The 19,681-nt window shown below is 40.2% G+C and overlaps 1 protein-coding gene across 2 annotated transcripts in view; it reads left to right on the top strand.

Annotated features, from left to right (window-relative positions):
- Positions 1–14,097, top strand: part of LOC140945278 (probable oxidoreductase PXDNL) — a 15,229-nt gene extending 1,132 nt beyond the window's left edge. The window contains exons 2-4 of one of the 2 annotated variants that reach the window (XM_073394328.1): positions 772–1,443; positions 2,146–2,697; positions 13,666–14,097. In XM_073394328.1, coding sequence (XP_073250429.1) covers positions 772–1,443; positions 2,146–2,697; positions 13,666–14,048 — 1,607 coding nt within the window. In that variant the 3' untranslated portion in view covers positions 14,049–14,097. Of the gene's footprint in view, positions 1–771; positions 1,444–2,145; positions 2,698–4,861; positions 5,036–13,665 lie in introns of those variants that run through there. The other variant, XM_073394330.1, reaches the window with a different exon arrangement.
- Positions 14,098–19,681: the final 5,584 nt, after the last annotated feature.

The following is a 19,681-nucleotide window of genomic DNA, read 5'->3' as shown; positions in this document are numbered from 1 at the left end:
CAGGGTGTCTTTTAGGACTGGAAGCCTTTCAAAGAGTGTGAAGACCTGCGATGAGCGGTCTATATTTGCAATACCAATAATTTTTTTTCCTAAATATCTATTTACACGATTTTAGTGTGAAAAATTACTTAATTCTGTATGCAAAACAAAACAAATCAGGTTCAAAAAGTAGTGTCTCCTGTCTTAAACAGGTGGCGAAATGAGCAATTTTTGTCTCAAACAGAGTCGGGATTTGAAGGCCTCAGCGACACACCTCTACCCAAACTTCCGTTGAGTGCCCTCCCCCCCCGGAAAAGTGATACTAGAAGACAAATTCAATCATAGATTTAAATTGTAAGCCTACCTGATTAACGCTGATCAGCAGCCTCTCAGGAACCGGGCTTGAAATTGCTGTGAATCGGGACTAGTTCCTTACAATAGTGCTTTCACTTCCTTAACTTTTCGAGACATTTTCTAAATTTTGTTGCTGTGAAACTTCTGTGACTTCATGTATTGTTTATGGTAGTTTTGTCTTAAACCATTATTGGCTTTAAAAAGTTTGCCAATAGCCCTAGCTCAAAACACTATTCAAAGAATAGAAATAATCTGGTACATTTTTGGACTTTGGCTGGTGATATTTTGGCTCTTTTAATTAAATTAAAAGTGGAATTTGATACTCCTTGGGGAAACCGTCAACGCACTCTATGCAATGTTTCAAAAATTCTGAAATAAAATATTACAGGGTCAAGGAAACATTCGTACTAATACTTTCTTATGTACCTACACGTTTAGGAAATGTGACCATGAAAGATTTTAAGAAGAAGGAAGGTAATAGAAAGATGGTCCTCCACAGATTTACCAGACAGGTCACCAGTAATAAACCTTTTGAAAATTCTACGAAAATAAGACTTATTCTGGAAGATGTTGTAACCTCGAGCTTTAAGAAGATATGTCAAAACACTGGAACCTGGAACGTTTGCCCGCGTGGACTGCCGGGACCTCCTGGCAGAGATGGAGCAAAAGGTAATAAAGGCGACCGAGGAAGGAGGGGTAAAAAGGGAATGATGGGGCAGCCTGGCATAAGTGGAAAACAAGGAATTATGGGGCCACCAGGAGTAAGAGGAGAAAAAGGAGTGAAAGGTGATATTGGTGCATCGGGTATTCCAGGAATGAAAGGTGAACAGGGAGAATCCATTTCTGCTCCAAAAGTGACAGTTTCGTCTTCTCACCTGACAGTGAACGAGAGTAACACTGCGGTTTTACTGTGTTCTGTTTCGGGAAATCCCGTCCCGCAAGTGGCTTGGTCACGTGTAGGCGGCGTGTTACCTAGCAACCGAACAAAGGTCTCATCAGAAGGTCTGCTGCAGATTAATGAAGTGAGACTAGAGGACGCTGGGAATTACAAGTGTGAGGCACGAAATATCTTTGGGAGAGAAGAAAAACTAGCGAGTCTGGCCGTACAAAGTAAGCAGAAATTGATTGTTTAGAAATAGTGTTCAGCGTAGATGAACTTTCATTTCTAGGACTCTTCCACAGAAATGGCTTTTTACGTGTGACTTTTGATGTTTTATGCGCCCCGTAAAAAAATTATGGCTGATGCTTAAAGGAGCTGTGTCACGAAATTCAGCCAAATTAGGAAATTAAAAAATGCCCGTTAAATTAAGAGAAACATAAAAATAACCGCTTAAAACTTTAAAGGAACGTTAAAATAAAATAACAGAAACAACAGATGCCACGGATGGGCAAAACTGAAAAAGACTGAAACGGATCGAAATTAGGCTTTTTGAACACCGTTTAGCCTAACAGTTTTTTAAAGTTGATCGCTCAGGAGACACATTTGTTTGTCTCGGATCTCTGATATGAACTGGACTGCCGTGACACAGCCCCTTTAACAAAAACATGGAGCTGACGCGATGATTGTTGGCTCCTCATGCAGACTGTACTGTCCTCTGTAACAAGACTGGAGAATCGGCATATTAAACTTAAAGCCACCCCTCCATATTCTAGTTCCGTTTATTTTTATTACTGCCATGTATACTTCCCAAATTTAGTAATAAAAGAAACGCTTTTGACCGAAAATTTAAAACAACAAACAACAACAACAACTTTCTAAAGTCTTTGTATGAAGTTGGTCTGTCTTTGATTTTAGCTGTTTGTTATCGACAGGTCAACCGAAGACTTCCTTATCGTTTGGCCCGTCTTATGTCGTTAAAGGTAAGAACATCACCTTACCAGCATGTCACGTAACTGGCTACCCGTCACCAAAGATCTCTTGGTATAAAGTTCCCGGAAACCTGGTGCAAGCCAGAACTGTTATGAAAGATGGACGATTGTCAATAATGAATGCTTACAAAAGTGATTCAGGTCTATACAAATGCGAAGCTTCAAATAACTTAGGACATGACTCGGCTGTTACACAGCTAAACGTTGTTGAGTTACCCCATTTTACAGTTAGTCCACCATCACAGCTTAACGTAAGCACAGTTCAGAATATCACAGTCTCCTGTCAGGCCGCTGGAGATCCACAACCAACTATCATGTGGAGGAAGGAGGGCGGCAAGCTTCCTGCAGGAAGATCAAGTGCCAGTGCCGACGGAACTTTGAAAATCTGGAACCTTAGAGAGCGGGAGGACTCGGGAAGATATACTTGTGTTGCGTCATCAAATCAGTTTTTTAAGGCATTTTCTGTAATGGATGTAATAATCGTTCAGCACAAAGGTGAGTTCAAGTTGAAATTCAGCTCAGACATTGTTAAGTCTAGCCCTGGGCTATCTGCTGACACCTGCCTCCTGTTTTTGTTGTTGTTTTTTTCCGGCTACCCTTGCTTGAACAGAGGCGATGCCCGAGTTCAAGCGAAAACCTAGCAGGCCCCTTTTAGCAAAATCACGCAGAAAGTAGCAAGGATCTCCCTAGCCGAGGCACAATCTCTAAGCTCCTGACATAACAACATCTGCTAGCCCAGGGAATGGGAACTGCATTTCCGGGCAATCAAATTACCCACCGGACCCAGATAAGCACTTATATCTGACTAAATTTGATACAAAGCGCCTGCACTCATTACGTTTTACTGACTTCAAAAGGAGGAAATATAGCTTTTCCTCGCCCATCCCGCCCCCCGCCCCCGATGCAATGTACCGATGTTCGAGCTAGCTACAGAAAACAAAACAAAAACAACAACAACAACAACAACTTTGAATGGAGGGGGTAGGGGAGGGGTGCGGATTGTCTTGTTCTCTGACGTTACGCTATTTGAATACAATGTCTGAACAATTTTGTCACCAATTGTAGGTCCAAGAAGCAAGAACTCCCCCTCCCCTCCCATGACACTTATGACTAGTCAATTAATCCCCCCAAGCTCTGCAAGTAGCATTATGATTATAAGTCAGAGCATTGAATTGGCTGGGCTAGCACACAGGGAAAGTTCCTTGACTTAGCAGTGCTTTTTGACTTGAAACTCTGTTCAAAGTGACAAAATCTACCCTCCCTACCTCTTACTTTTGACAGACAAAGCGTACAGCCACCCACCCACAGTTAGGTCTGGCCCAGCATTTGTTCCCACAGGGGCACAAATTACTGCGGTTGAAGCGGGATTGAAAGGCCCTGCTTGCTTTAAAATCTTCCAAGTCATATAAAATTATATCTTAGCGTCTTTGAAATGCCAGATATCATGTCTGCTAAGTTATGTACTGAGTCTCTTGTTTGGGTCTCTGAAAGATGACTTATGGCTCGCGTGTGTGGTCTTAAAAGAGTTCTCAGTAAGGCCTACATAGGTCTCGGCTGGTCTGTTGTCCTCCGCTGTCACTGTTTCTTAGTAGACCACGGACGATTTTAAGAAATTACCGTCCATAGGGCAATGAGTTGGTTGACAGCAGTTGCATGCTTTCGATGGTGTGGCGTTTGTTTTCCGTAGGGTGGATTTCGCCATTGCGACCATTAATTATTTGCGTTAGATTTGCATGCAACTATAACTGGTCTTAACCGTGTTCCTAAAGAAAATTTTTTGTAGCGCGTAATAATAATATTTTATCATTTGTAGACCCGATCTGGCGAGCCTCAGCTAGCGAAATGAGCTTGTAACTTCCTACAGGCACGCGCGAAAATTGCTTCTTAGTAGCTGAACATCTTCTGTTGTCACTTAATAGTTTCTGATTCAAATTCTGCGCGCGCGTGTGCACTATATGCGTATGTTATGACGAACATTTCATTTGGCAATTTTATCTGAATGCCGCACATACTGTGCGGTAAGAAACTAATAAGTAATAAAATGCCAAGTCGGATCTTACGTTGATATCAGATCGACTAGAACTCAACGCTCTTATCCTTCCATTGAGCACTCTGCCCATAGGCGTGCGTGCATATGGTCTATGTGAAATAAGTGAATTTGTGACTAACCAGGTGAGGTCTGGGCGCTAATTTCATGCATTTCAACACTCGATGTGCTCAACTTGATTTTGTTTTATGGTTTGGAGAGTGGTGGCATGACGTTGCTTGGAGAGTTCCTGTTTGTAAATAAATCTTGCTCAATGCAAACGTATTGTAGTGCAAGCATTCGTTAAGGTCAAAAACGATTTAGCGACTTTCTCAAGAAAGTAATATTCTTTATAAAATGATTAATCTGCTCAGTGTTGCACATTGGTTTACCCGCACTAAATCAACTGTTTTTTAAAACTTTTTGAGAATAGTTTAAAACTATTTAAACGATTGAAAAACTATTTTTACAACAATTTGAGGTATTTCTATTATAGTTTAGGAATAAAACCAAAATAGCGTTAGGAGGTTGAAAGCTATTTGATAGAAAAATTTTAGCAGGTTTTTCTTTGTTTTTGAAACAAATTTGCTTTCAAGACTACATTTAAATGCATTACTTTAACTATATTTCCAGAAAAAGAGTGCTAAGGAGTATATCAAGACTATAACCCAGAAAATGAAATAGTACGCCTGTTTGGGCAGTGACAGATGATTAATGGTCATTCTTGTGATGCAGTCCCGACGGACTCCTAGTACTTTGTATACATTGGCCGAATTTATACTTGAGACGAGTTATAGACAGATAATCTGTCTAAGTATAAATTCGGCCATTTACACTCTTTTTTTAATATAAGAATGTTGTTCTTGTGGGACGTAAAAGAACCCACACTACTGTTCGAAAAGAGTAGGGGACGTAGTCCCCGGTGGTGTGGTCAACCTTCACAGGTCAAATCATTCACATCATGAGGTGGGTGGGTACGGTAAGCTCATAAATGGACTGAGAGCGGTTGCCAGAGGCGCCTTTGGATGCTGACGTCCAAGCTTACTGGTCACATGTTGAAAATGTATTGTAAAGAAAAATTGTAAAATGCTCTGCAATTGGTATAGGATTTAATGGAGCCGAAACCAATTGTGGAATTGCACGCATTTTAGGCATCCTACTGATGAACAGTTTGGACACGTTGATATATTTTTTTAGCAACTACTATAATTTACAGTCTGTCTACTTTGAATTGTAAAGAGGGCACGTCTGTTGTCCTCTCATCCACGAACCTTCATTAATTAATTAATTAATTAATTAATTAATTCATTCATTCATTCATTCATTCATTCATTCATTCATTCATTCATTCATTCATTCATTCATTCATTCATTCATTCATTCATTCATTCATTCATTCATTCATTCATTCATTCATTCATTCATTTTTCCGGCCCTGGCTGAATATTCATTATTTTCTGCAGATTTTAGGCTGAAAATATTCTTACAACGTTCTTAAATTATATCTTTCGACTTTCCCCTTTTAGATTCTTTTGGGGGTATAAATTGCAGTTAAAGCATTTTTTTCGTTTTGGAGTCTAGTGTTGTCATAAAGAACAAAAAAAAACAAAAATAATAACAATGTTACGAATAAGTCAAAAACATATAGTTGCATTGTATTTCCACTGCAGATTTTCATTGCACAAAATAATATCCCTTTCAAAATCTCAGCCTTGGGTTTATTCTTATCATATTCTTTAAATTTAGCATTGATATTCTTAAAATTAAAATATCTTCTTATCTAAAAAAGTGTGATGGACTCCCATAACTAATAAATCATTGGGACAAACAGCATATCTAAATCTAAGTGTAAACATTGTTTTGTGGGCAACATCCAGGGGACATCACGCCAACTCTAAAACACTAAAAAATACAAGATAATAATAAAAGCTAAAAGTAGAAATAAAACTAATGCAAACCGCTAATAAAAAAGATAACCTGAAAGAGTTTACTTTTAAAAATAGAGAGAGATTGACTGGTAACCGTTTCTTTCGGGAGTTCGTTCTGTTCACTTATTGTCCTGGCCCCACTTGTCCAAAAGTTGAACATCAGCGCTATCAACCGGATAAATAGCTACGCAGTGGACAATTATTACGAAAACCAATTGTGTTATCCACTGGATAGTGATTTATCCGGTGGATAGCGCTATCCAGAGTTCGAACAACCAGGGCCTGGGAGAGAAAGATAATCTAAAAGTATCCTTGTGTCCTTTCGGTACAATAAACTTAAAATCATGGCTTCCTGGTGTTCTCCTTTCTCTGTTTGGAATCAAATAGTGTTCCCATTTCCTATCTAGGAAACCATAGCACATCTTATACATAACGGACAGCCTTGCATATCTTCTTATTGTTTTAAGTGTCTCCCACTTAAATCTTGCAGCATTCCCGTCACGCTCGCTGTTCGATCGTAATTTCCCGTGACAAAGCGAGCTGTTTTTCATTGTCCCCTTTCTACAGCGGCTTTTCTCCTAGTAGTGTGGGTCCCTTGCATAACAGGCGGGCATACTGGAGCTTTGGTCTCACAAGTGTCGTGTACGCGGTTTCTTTCACTGACTTTGGACAGTTCCACAGATCGCGTTTAATAAGTCTTAAGACATTATTTGCCCTAGATGAGATTAGCTCGATATGTTGGGACCACCTCATTTTGTTATCAAGCGCTACTTCCAGATAAGGGTAGCCTGTGAAGCAAGCGTTTCCGTGCGGTTGAGGAGCAAGCGCAACGAGGAACGAAAGTCAAAGACCGCGTGAAAAATGGCGTAAGTAAAAGAGCGGGGAGGGGGTGGGAAAGAAAGGAAGGAAACACTTGCAGACAAACCCCGGGATTTTGAAAACCGCCCACTTGGCCTGTCATGCCTGAGTTCGCGCACCGACATTTGATGCTGTCATCAGCTGTCATAATTGACCAATAAAATGTTTGGCTTTCAGTGCAGCGAAAATGAACTTCAGAGGACGCGTATGTGAACCCAAAATATATTTTTTTGTATTTTGTAACACGTGGACGGCGTTTATGTTGAAATATCAATGAATCTGAACGATCAATACAGGCTTTGGACATTTGTCTTTTTAATCCGTCTAACAGAACAGTCTGTAAATCACCATCTGAGAGAATTCAACATCCCTCAAAAACACACTTACAAGCTGGGCCCAGCATGACACATTGCAAGAAACCATCGCATTCGCGGACAAAAGAAAATCGCTTTTAGTTATTCAGGTCCAGGAGGTACTTTGGAGAATAAATTAAACGACCTGAAACCCTTATTTAGTCGCAAGAAGAGTCTTACGTTTAAAAAGAGGTCAAAGAAAATGTTCTTGCATTAGAGCCGACCAGAATAAACAACAACCACTGAAAATTAATATACGTGTCACGTACCATACCGTCCTTTCAGTATGAAACAAAACTTTGATCGACACATGTCAACATTGTTCGACTAGCCGAGCCAATCAGGCGCTGCGTTCGCTGGCGAACGCAGGTTTTCAAAATCGAGGGGCTTGTCTGCAAGCGTTTCCTTCCTTCCCCCCTACCTTCCCCCACTTTCATTTTTTGGCTCTTGTTTCATTTCTCGCGCGGCCAAAACCGAGAATCCCGTTCCTCTGTTTTTCCTTGCTCAGAAACCAAACGGAAACGCTTGCTACGCAGGCTAAGATAAGGGTGAGAATCCACTTCTTCTAAAATTCTCCACAGAATACGTATTCCCGCTTTGGTAGATCTCTTTGGTTGTAGAGCACAAGATCTTACACTTTGAAGGATTGAATTCCATCTTCTTCTTTTGTTACCAAGCTTCTGATCTACAAAGATCATTCTGAGGATCAGCTGAATCTTCATCAAAACAGATTGCTCCATATGACAATGCATCATCTGCACAAAGTCTAACGGTAGAGTTAAGACCATTAGGTAAATCATTTATATACATTAAGAACAGTAACAGTCCTAAGACCGTTCGCTGGGGAACACCGGATGTCGTGACTACAGGAGCAAATGATGCCCCCTCAATTACTACTGATTGGGTATCATGTGTTAGAAACGATTCGAACCAGTCAAGTGGTGAGCCACGAATTCCGTAATAATCAAGTTTCGTCAAAAGATGACAATAAGGAACTTTGTCAAATGCTCTTGAAAAGTCAAGGGTTGCGGCGTGAATTGTTTTGTTAGACTGAATAGTACTTGGTATGTCATGAATGGCACATAGGAGCTATGCTTCTGTTGATCATTTTGGCACGAGGAAAAAGGAAAAAGCCGTGAGTTGTCTACTGACTTCCTTTTTACACTCTAATTGTTTAAAATTATAGAACTCGAGAAAATAGCCAATGAGTTCAAGCCGATGCGTGAACGAAAAAGCCGAATTACTAAATTAAAAATGAACGGAACGAATGGAAGAATACGCAAAAATAATGCTCGATGGATGTCATCATTTGAAGGTTATATTATATCACCCTGTAGAACTCATCCGTTCACTATTCACTATATGGCATTTAACATCAAAAAACTTTTACAATAGCTTGAAATTCCATAGAGATTCTAACCTATTACCCTTTTTATACGCTAATGGAATATTTAGTTTCTTGTGCGTCCGGGGTTAAAAATGCTCAAGCTCTGCGGAATTTCGTAGTTAAAGAGAGCTACGACACAGCGATGTTAGTTTTTGGCCAGCTTTTGTTTTAGATGTCTTTATCGTCCTTTTTGTCCACAGGAGGATTACAGAAGTCTTTTTCGTCTTTACATGTAGTTTAAATTTGGTCACGGCCTGTTGTGTCCTCGATGAACTTAGAAGTTGTGAGTCATAATAATGTCATGATTTGGATTCTTATCCTGTTTGTATTGGCTGTCATGGTATAATAACTGACCGTACATAAAGCCTTACGTTTCCTGTTTTTATCTCACCTATTGTATGGAATATGTGTAAAAGTTTTTAATATGAACCCGGTATATTTCAAAGAACTACACTAAGACTGAGAGTACAATTGACCGACAACATACAGAGCGGAGGCGCCACAATTTCCCTTTCATAAACGGCCTTTGCCCTTTTTAACGGCCGATGCAACCATCTGTAACCAAGCCTTTAGTCATGATAGATGTAATATATTCCCTGGATTAAGTTACAATAAGAAAAATAATATTTTGAATAGTTTTTTAAATAGTCTTAGAAAGTACGTCGTTGATGCCCAAGTTCAATTCACCTGCGTAAAAAGTTATGGAAAGAGCTAAGGTCACCTGTTACTGATGTATCAGTTAAGAAAAAAGCAGTTTGGTAGTTTATGTACTTACATTTTTCGGATTTTTTACGGGTCGAGATGGTAGTGTAGTGGTAAGAAGAGAGATAGGGATATGAAAGGTCCCGGTTCGAGGTCCGGGTTCGACCTTTCGTTGCTATTTTCATTCTTTTGAATAGAAACACTCTCAATAAAAAATGGCAGTGACCGTTTACGAAAAGGGACAACTGCACCGGGAGCAGCTATAGGATCACTTATTATTACTATCCTGTCATGGTAAGTCACATTATTTTCGTAGCCTGTGTGAACTCTTTTCAGAGACATTCGTAAATTTTGTAACACAAAAAATGTTTAAAAAATGCTTCCAGTCTAGTTTGATTTTAAAGCCCCGTGCAAACGGACGCAACATTGTTGGCGGACATTTCCCAACATTGTTGGATGTTAGCTGTTACGTTCGTTTTAATAACCTGTCGCATGTTGTTGCTTGTTGTTGGGAGTTGACGCGCAAAGTTTGAAACCGGTCAAACTCTTAGCCACATGCAACAGCTACAATAGGACAGAGAGGGAGTCTCCCACTCACGCCTTTGGGATATCTTTATTTCAAAAAAATTATTTCTAGAACTATGCGGACCATGCGGAAACAGTTTCCGGTAAACTGGTTGTCTTCCGGAAGATTCAGCGCGCCAAAGCGAGGCGGGGTCAATAAATGAAATAATGGCTGCCTAAGTGGAGGGACGATGTGGAGGGTGTGTACTTGATAAATTGTCCTTCTTCAACGAAGAACCTACCATAGAAACTGGTTAAAACTTCTACACAAACGGATCCTTTACGAGAAACGGTAGAAATACTGTTTAAGCGACAACGTGGACCATCGTTTTTGTTGGAACAGCTGGAAAGAGGACAAGTAGCTTTGCGGCCCTGATAAGCGTTGAACACAATATGCCGGTTCCTACAAAGACGACCGTAGAAGCGGCCGTGTGGATATATTTTCTGTCGAAAGAGGAAGCAAAATAACGTAGAAAGGTTTCGAGTATTTTCCTCAAGGACATGACCTGGAATCATGTGGAAAACACCTTTTCCTGCTTTGACTGACATTTTGTACCGTGCTTCACATTGGACAATTAACAATTAAGCACTTTAATATTCTTGAACACGAGGTGAATAGAAGCGGAATATTCGCGGCGAGGTTAATATTCCTAAAGCCACTATTCACCAAGATTAAAATACAGTAAGTAGACCATTTAAGTTCAATGTGGTTCCGGTTTTGAGCAAAAGTTTGATCTTTACAGAATTTTCAAACATTGCAAATCAAATCGCAGTTAAAAAATCCTTTCGCAAACAATGGTGTACTGTCGCAATTTGTAATAATCATCGCACTTTTGTAATGCCTGTCGCAATTGGTAATAAATCCTTTGCACTTTGTAATACCTGTCAAAATTTGTAATAAACCGTGTCGCACTTTGTAATAAAAAAGCTGTCGCAATTTGTAATAACAGTCCATCGCACTTTGTAATAAACTAAGCTGTCGCAATTTGTAATAATTTTTTGACAGTGATTCGACTTACTTCGTCAACATTAATATAATGCCAAAATATGCATGGTACTTCATAAACAAAGATGATGACGTATGCTAGCAAGTAACATCTCCGTAATATTTTCTTTGGTCAAACATGCATGTCTTCCGTTATAAATTTTTCTGCCTTGATTAATCACGAGACCAACTAGAATCGCTTTTATGAAAGACATGAAACTTCTTGTAACATATCACCAAAAAGATATGAATCATGTTTAAATTTAAAAATATTTAAATAACGAAAGCAACATTTAACAACAGAAAATTCATGACCTGGCATTCGTCGCCGAAATCCATGTTTGCTTGCCACGTGACACGTGGCAAGCAATATATGGATGGGCTAGATAGGTAAGACATACATGGATGGGCTAGATAGGCAAGTACCACCTGATAGGGTATGGTTCTTGAGGATCTTGAGCCTTTAATATGGTATCATTTTTTACCTTGTGGCCCTGTATCTTTGGTTTGATCCTTAGATAGCGTAACTCAAGTAGTAATGGATGGTTTATTCCATCCTTTCCATTTTGTGGAAAAAAAGTAATCCTGAACACTCTTGGAAGAATTGCAAGGTCTTACGAGCCGTATATACGTAAGGAAGGAGAATTTTTTTCTGTCCCCACGGTATTTGCTTTAGAGGACTCCATATAGAAAAAATTGTTTTAAGATGGAATGAGTACTCCTTTTGTTCCTATATGGGACCAAATCAAGTGAGAATAATGGACCAATTCAAATGGCCAGACAGCTCAGTGTAAGACCCCAAGTAAGTTTTATAAAAACAGATACATACGAAGGTATTGGCCAGCGACTAATTGGATTTAATGTTTATGTTTCTGTTGTGGTTCAACGGTTTGCCACTGGTGACGTCTTTTGTTCATTTGCAGTAAACATTTTGAATCTTGAGGCCTCGCAAAGCTGAATGAGAACTGATCGCTGAGCGATCGAGGCACAATCAGGCATTACTTACATTGCAGTTGCACTTTTGGTCACTTTTCATAAATTGTTGTTTCAACCACAAGCTTTTTCATTGAGCCTGTATGAAAAATTTTGTCTTCATTCATTGACGAGGTTTGTACAAAGCTGGACTTTGAACAGTTATTTTTGTCCCGTTTGGACTGGGGACCAGTGACAGAAGAAAGCCAGCTAAATGCTTGAGCCTGCCCAGGGAAGCAAACAAAATTATTTATGTTTTTGTTCCTTTGCTTTCTTGTTTGGCCATATAATAAACATCTTATTAACCGAGCTAGGTCGGTCTGTATGGGAGACTCTTGACCTCGGTCGCTGGTGCAGACCGAACGCAGTGAGGTCTGTACTGGCGACCTCGGTCAAGATTCTCCCATACAGACCCCCCACTCGGTTAATAAGAACTAAATATTTGGGCTTTTTTTTTTGCACTTGCAAAGCTGATAGTTTCGGTTATTCTTTTTGGTGATAGATTTCGGTTTTTTCTAACAAGCGAGAAAAGCCCATGCAGCATTTTATTTCTTATTGCTTTATTGAAAATAGCCAGTTCCATTGAAATAGACGCGCGCGGATAGTTATAAAGCAAAAGGTTGTCTAAAGTTTCCTCGACATGCTTATGTCACATGATACACGTGATACATTAGAACAGGAAGTAAAGCTTGTTGTTTATAATATCAAGATGAAACCAGCTACATTTTTTAATACAGTCTTAAAGATAATGATATTATTTTTGAGAGGAAGGAAGCTTTTATTCGTAAGGGTTTTCCTAGTTTTTTAATCAAGTACCTTTGTAGTAGACGGTTTCTCTCTGCTTGAGTGCTTTGTTTTCGCGTCTATAGCTTTTTATCACCGGTTATTGCTATTCCTGGCGGGGTTTTTATTGTTTTCGCTAAGAGGTAACTTTTAAGGTAAGACGATTTTATCAAATTAGCTACAAATAACTGAACCACAATTCGACACACCAGGAAGCAATAGGTGCAAAAAGAAAAGTTTATCTCAAGGCTCATTTTCGGGCAAATTTTAGAGGTCAGAATAATAAAAGGCAGTACATTAACGTTATTTTTAAAAGGAATATTTGCCTTAGTCTCTATTTGCCCGGCAAAGTGCCCTGCTGGGTGGCGGCAGGTTAGCCATGGAAGTTTTTGACCCATATCCATGCAGATCTGTCCAGCGGCGTAGAAAATTTTCCAGAGCGACGGTATGCAGCGTTTCTTCCCAATCGATTGTAGTTAATCATTTTCATTTGATAACATTTCCTTTTTTAATCGATAATCATATCTTTTGGGCATAACACTGTATTCTTCAGGCAGCAGTTCAGGCTATTTCGCGTGATTCATACGGGGAAATCACCGCATTTTGTTTGAACAAATCATCTGAAAAGATGAATATTAGAATTTCCCATATTGGAACAGCAGAATAAAGAAATTATTGACCTCCCCATTGCCTTTTTACTCTATGTTACTTTTGTTTTATATTCGACATTTTTCAGATAGGCGCGTGCTTACTGGCCTATAGATAGCTACCCCCCCCCCCCCCGGAGTCTTCAAGTGATTCAAGTGACACATAGCAACTTGTAATCTGTTTAATTCATCGTGAAAGGAAGTGATAAGGTAAATTCACTCTTCGCCATGTGCACGTGTGACTTTTCAATCTTGCAGGGATATGTCCTAATAACTGGATTCGTCTAAAAGGTTCATGCTATAAAGTCTCGTCGGGGAGCACGAACTGGAACGCTGCAAAATCTGCCTGTGAAGCTATGGGTTCTAAGCTTGCCATATTGACATCACAAGCCGAACAACAAGCACTCGCGTCGAAAATATCGCAAGATGTATGGATTGGTTTGCACAGGGATCCCAATGACAATTCACGCTGGATGTGGGTTGATGGATCAAGAACGACGTACACTCACTGGAGTAATAGAGAACCCAATGACCATGGAGGAAATGAAGATTGCACGTACATGTTTCCCCCTGCTGGAAAATGGAATGATTCGCCATGTTCCCATGGTCGTCAATACCTTTGTGAAACCAAGGGTAGGTGACACGACAATTGTGTGCTTAATGCTGACTTTTAAGGTGCCTGGCCTAGACTGAATTTTTCTGGATCAATACCACGCAAGTTTGATCATTAACTCAAGATTAACAAAGATAACGGAAAAAGGTCATCACAGCTGTATCCAATAAAGAAGAAATTATTTCGTGATCGGCATTATATTGAAAACAAAGTTGTCATAGTAACGTAATGAAGACATCATTAAGTGCTGTAGAATTTTGTTCATAGTCCAGTCAATCTAGGCATTTTTGAGGCTCAAAATCAAACTAATTGCAACAAAATTGTTTTCAACGCCATCAAAAAATGCACAAAATGTGCTTGTTACTTTCATGGAAAAGTGAAAGAAGAAAGAATAACTGCTAACTAGTTTTCGGTGATAAAAACATTAAAAACAAACAGTCTTTTTCTTAAAAAAAAAAATATCCAAAAAAGTCAGCAAAAAAACTAGGAGTGCAGCCATTGCTTTTTTCTCTTCTCATACTTTCTTTCCCCTTCGCTCTTTCTATTTCCCCTTTCCTCTTTCTTTTCTAGGAGGATTTTCAGGCTCATTTTGCCTTCGGCTTTTGGTCTTTTTCTGACCGGTCAAAAGACTTCAATTTTCGCTCGGTACGTTTTCAAATATCCTTCCTATAATGCTTTGGCTTTTACGGTTACCTGTACATTAATTTTCGTTAACGTATCAACATCCTCAAATATACAAGTTTCACTTTTTTGAAGCTTTTCGTTTTCTTTTTGTTAAAAGTGAATTGGAGATGAGAGGAGGATAGTTTTACTAATTATTTACGATGCACAACAATGCAGAGTTTTTGATCAGGTTAAGCTCCAATGCCTATGAATTTGATAAGAGGGAAATGCGTCTTCATTCAAGGAAGAGTGTTGTTACCTTCGCAAAAATAAATTATAAGGGTTAACGGAACATTCGTCGCATAAGAACTTTGGTTCCAGCAAACGTTTGTTTCAAGAAAACGAAATAGTATGATAGGGAAGCTTGCTTTTAAGGGAAAGATTAACTCTAGGAAGCCAAAACAATGCTCATGTAAAAATATCTTGTACGAGTCTACGGCAGCGTGCAAAGAAGGTAGTGTCAGATAGCCGGCGGGCGGGGGTAGTGGATTTTGCTATCGGGCTAGTGAATTCTGTTCTTAACTTGCCCGACGGGCAAGTAAAGTATTTTAAGGAATTCAACTTACAGAAGAACTGTGAAATCGATTCTGCTCATCAAAAAAATTTGGGGGGGCTAGTTGAAATGACGTTTGGGCTAGTAAATGCTAGCTTCAGCTTGCCAGAATGGCAAGCTGTAAAAATGACTTTCTTTGCACCTTGCTATAGAGTAAAGGAAATTCACCACCCAGAGCATAATTCACGCAACTCATTCAGAGGGCTAACATGCAGTAAGTTGAAGTGTTACACAACACTCTTCCGAAGGGAAACATTGGTACCGCCAAAAGAGGTGAGCCATCAGAAGCTGTGTCAGGCCAGCCCATTAATGTCGTACATATGTCCAGGACTTTCGCGCCTTCATTGACAACTGCAATTACTTTCAGACGTATATGGGATCCCATGATCGATATAGAATAAGAGGTCTTAATTTGCCAATGGACGAAAAAAAGGCTGGTCAAGGTTCAGGGTTGTTCTCACAAAAGAAATGCAAGGACGGAATGGTATGAACGCCTTTAGACCACAGAGCGATTAATCTACTTATTCATCTTACCAAGAAATGAAGGGCTGTCGCAGAAAATACAAACTGAACACACAAATACACTAAACTAAATCTAAGACTCGCTACAAGAAGAAGATAAAAAAAAGAACAATCACACTTTGCTTGAATTTCTGGATTTCCCTTACAACAGATTCGGCCAGGTGTAATGAAAAGCGAAGAGCGTTACGATCTAGCAAAAACCAAATAGACTGAGTCCTTAGCAGAATATTTATTCACTCACATTGTAAGTGCGGACACTGCACGAAAAAACGGATTTAAACAGGTTTGCAACAGAAGTAAACATGATGCAGATTTAGCCCTCTAAATTTGACCTAAATTATCACCAGAAGTAATTATAATGCAAATACAGATGTTTATTCCCGTTGAAATGGCGGGCAAATACGACGTAAACCTGAAATCTAATTTACATTTGCTTTGTATTGGGTACCTCCGCAAATCAACAAATCCGGTATACATTTACTCCAGATTTGCTCTCTGTGGAAAAATAATGGTTGCTTTCTGCAAAAATCTAAGCAAATATGTTGCAAATCTATATGTATGCGTCACTGTTTTCCAACGTTTACCCAAACTACATCCAAAAACTTTCGCGTGCGTTTTACTCATGTAACATGTTCAAATATTTTCTTTTGCACAAAATTTGCATTACTTCCAAATAACCAGATTTGCTAGTGTTTTCTCACATTTGCTTTCGTTATACTGCTCGTATTCGTTCTGATGAGGTATGAACGTTCGAAAAGCCTGTCGGTAAACTTTGCATTGTCTAAGAGTTATGTTATCTTGACAACAGCTGACTGAAAAATGAGAGTAATTGACCGCTGTTATTTTGCGTGATATCATTAAGCTGTTTTTCTATTAGTTATTTCCGCAGACATGTGCGGAGAAAAACCTAGTGATTAATCGAACCAATCACGAACACTTACGCGGTTCTTTTCTTAAATCAATCCTTGTGTAACTAATCGGATGCGGGTTAAAAAGAAAAAAAGGACAATTGAGAGAGAGAGAGACCTGAGTGGAAGCGAAAGTGTCTGTTGAAAAACTAAGAGATCGTGGTTTATATTGGAATAAAACGTGGAAATCTACTTTATCGTCACTTTTGTTGGAGAACACCGTTCTTGGAGGCGAACAAATCTCCAAACCTGGCACCTCCGACGAGACATTTGGACAGTCAAACTGCTGAATCTGTTCTGAGTATAACTTTGTCCTGAATTTTCGTCGAGGGAGGAAACAATGACAACTGTAGAGAGCAATCTGGAAACCAATCTTACACAATTGGACATCAACGTGACGAAAACTAACGTCGTCATTGAGGGCCAAAACTCAGAGGCCATTGAGCGACATCTAAAAACTTTAAAGGCAATCTCGGACACTGTGAATCATTTGAGACTTGAGGTCGAAGCGACGAAAATTGAATCGAAAGTAGACAGCGATGCAATTCAAACTTGGAACGACGATGTAGACTCTACACTACACGCAGAGAACGTCGAAATCGGGAGGATACGTAAATGGGTATGCGATCGCGAAAAAGAAGCAGAGATAAACGCGAAGAAGGAAGAGCTGCAATTCGAAGAAGAAATCCATAAGATGAAGCTGCAACTAAAAGCGGACCAACTAGCCAAGACGAAAAGCCAAAACGAAGGAGCCGGTCAAGGTTTATCTTCTTGTGGTGTACAAGCAAAACTACCAAAATTTGTGATTACAAAATTCGATGGTTCCCATATGGATTGGCCACGATTTTGGGGACAATTTTCGGAGAATATTGACAAGACAAGTGTCGCACCGATCACCAAATTCACTTTCTTACGAGAGTTGGTCACCCCGCAGGTTAGCCGGACGATCGAAGCCTTAACTTCCACTGCAGAGGGTTATAACCGCGCGAAGAGCATATTGAAGGAGAAGTTCGGCAAGGACTCGGAAATAATCAAAGCTTACACAAAGGAGATACTGGAACTCCCTACCCTGACGGGCACAGATCCCAAAGCTATAAGCGATTTCAGCGAGCAACTAACCTATTGTGTGCAAGCTTTACAAACGCTAAACAAGCTAGAGCAAGTAAACGGAGCTACTTTGATGACCCTTGAAAAATTACCTGGGATTCGTGGGGACCTTGTGCGTACAGACCCGGAATGGGAGAAATGGGATTTCGCGAAACTCAGCGAGGCCATCCGTTTGTGGACAAGAAGAAATCCTGTCGATACGAATCAAATGAGAGAGACTCGGGTGAACGGCGAAATCAGAAGTGGGATCGATCACGCAAACTCTACCAAGCGCGTGGAAAAGATTTCAATCCCAAAGAATGCGTTTAATGTGGGGTTGTGAGTCACAAGCCATCGAACTGTCAAAAGATTACTAAATCGAAGAAAGGAGAGCAACACTAGCATAGAAGAATTTGTGCTTTAATTGTGCCACACCTAACCATCGGGCCGCGGAATGTTTTAGCAAAGCCACGTGTCAGCATTGCAAAAAACGACATCACACGTCAATATGCGACCGCAACCTTACACCCAAACGTGGAAGGAAAGATTAAAATACCCTGATGACCGCAAGGGGAAGTAACGAAGGAACATTGCCGATAATCCCAATCAAAGTTGACGGGATAAGTTGTCGTGAGTTAATCGATACTGGGGCCGGAAGTTCTTACGCTTCAGGGAAGCTAATAGATCTGCTCAAGAAGAAGCCGTGTGAGACGAAAACAAGACGAGTGGATATCCTTATAAGTTCCCAAGTAACAAAGCTGGAAATGTACGATACACTAGTCGAATCATTGGACGGGGATTTCAGCATGAGTGTTAAACTTACTAAGGTTCACAAAGGAGAACTGTTAACTGTTGATAATCCCCACTATCAACAGTTAATCGACAGCTACAGTCATTTAAGAGGAGTCAAGATTGAAGATTTAGACTCAAAGGAAGAACTTCCCGTGCACGTGTTACTAGGGAGTGGCGAACATGCACGAATCAAAACCGCACCAAAACCGCACATTGGCAGAGATGGAGAACCAGTAGCTGAGAAAACAAAACTGGGGTGGTTCATAATGTCGCCGGGACAAGAATTCGACCGTAATCGCATGATTTTAACTCAAACAAGTCAAACTGATTATGAAGAACTTTGTCGTCTGGATGTCCTAGGTTTAGCAGATTCTTCAGAGCACGATCAACTAGCGGTCTAACGCGAGTTTAAGAGCAGCTGGTAAGAAACGAAGTAGGATGGTACTATACAGGTCTATCATGGCGTGAAAATCACCCCCCTTTACCCTCTAACAAGCAAGGAAGTCTTCGCCGTCTGACTAACCTGAACAAGAAACTTGAGCGTCATGGTTTGACAGCTGAGTACGATCAAATCATTCGAGAACAGAAGCAACAATGGATCACTGAAGACTGCCCTCTTGAGCCTACTGGAACTGAGTTCTACATTCCTCACAAACCTGTAATATGCGAAGAAGCTGCGAGGACTAAACTACGAGTAGTGTACGACGGCTCAGCCAGAGCTCACGCGAGCGCTCCATCTTTGAACGAATGTTTATACCCAGGGCCCCCGCGACAAACCAAGCTATAGGACGTCTTGGTTCGGCAACGTTTTCACCTTGTAGCGATATTCGGCGACATCCATAAAGCCTTCTTACAGATACGAATCAAGGAAAATGAGTGTGACGCACTTCGTTTCCACCGGCGTATGAACGAACACTCTAATTTAGAGACTCACAGATTCACACGTGCTTTATTCGATTGACTTGCTCGCCTTTCCTTCTATTGGGAGTCATCGAACAGCATCTGCAGTCATGGGAGAGCAAATTGCCGGAAGTTTTTGCTGCACTACGCAAGAGTTTATACCTGGATGACCTGCTGAATGGTGGTCAGACGGCCTAAGAAGCACGAAAACGCAAGGGCACTGCCATTGAGGTATTT

The sequence above is a fragment of the Porites lutea genome, chromosome 1, assembly GCF_958299795.1.
Source record: "Porites lutea chromosome 1, jaPorLute2.1, whole genome shotgun sequence".
In the NCBI taxonomy this organism is placed as follows: domain Eukaryota; kingdom Metazoa; phylum Cnidaria; class Anthozoa; order Scleractinia; family Poritidae; genus Porites; species Porites lutea.
Note: the sequence above shows the minus strand (reverse complement) of the source record. Positions and strands in the feature narration are given on the sequence as shown.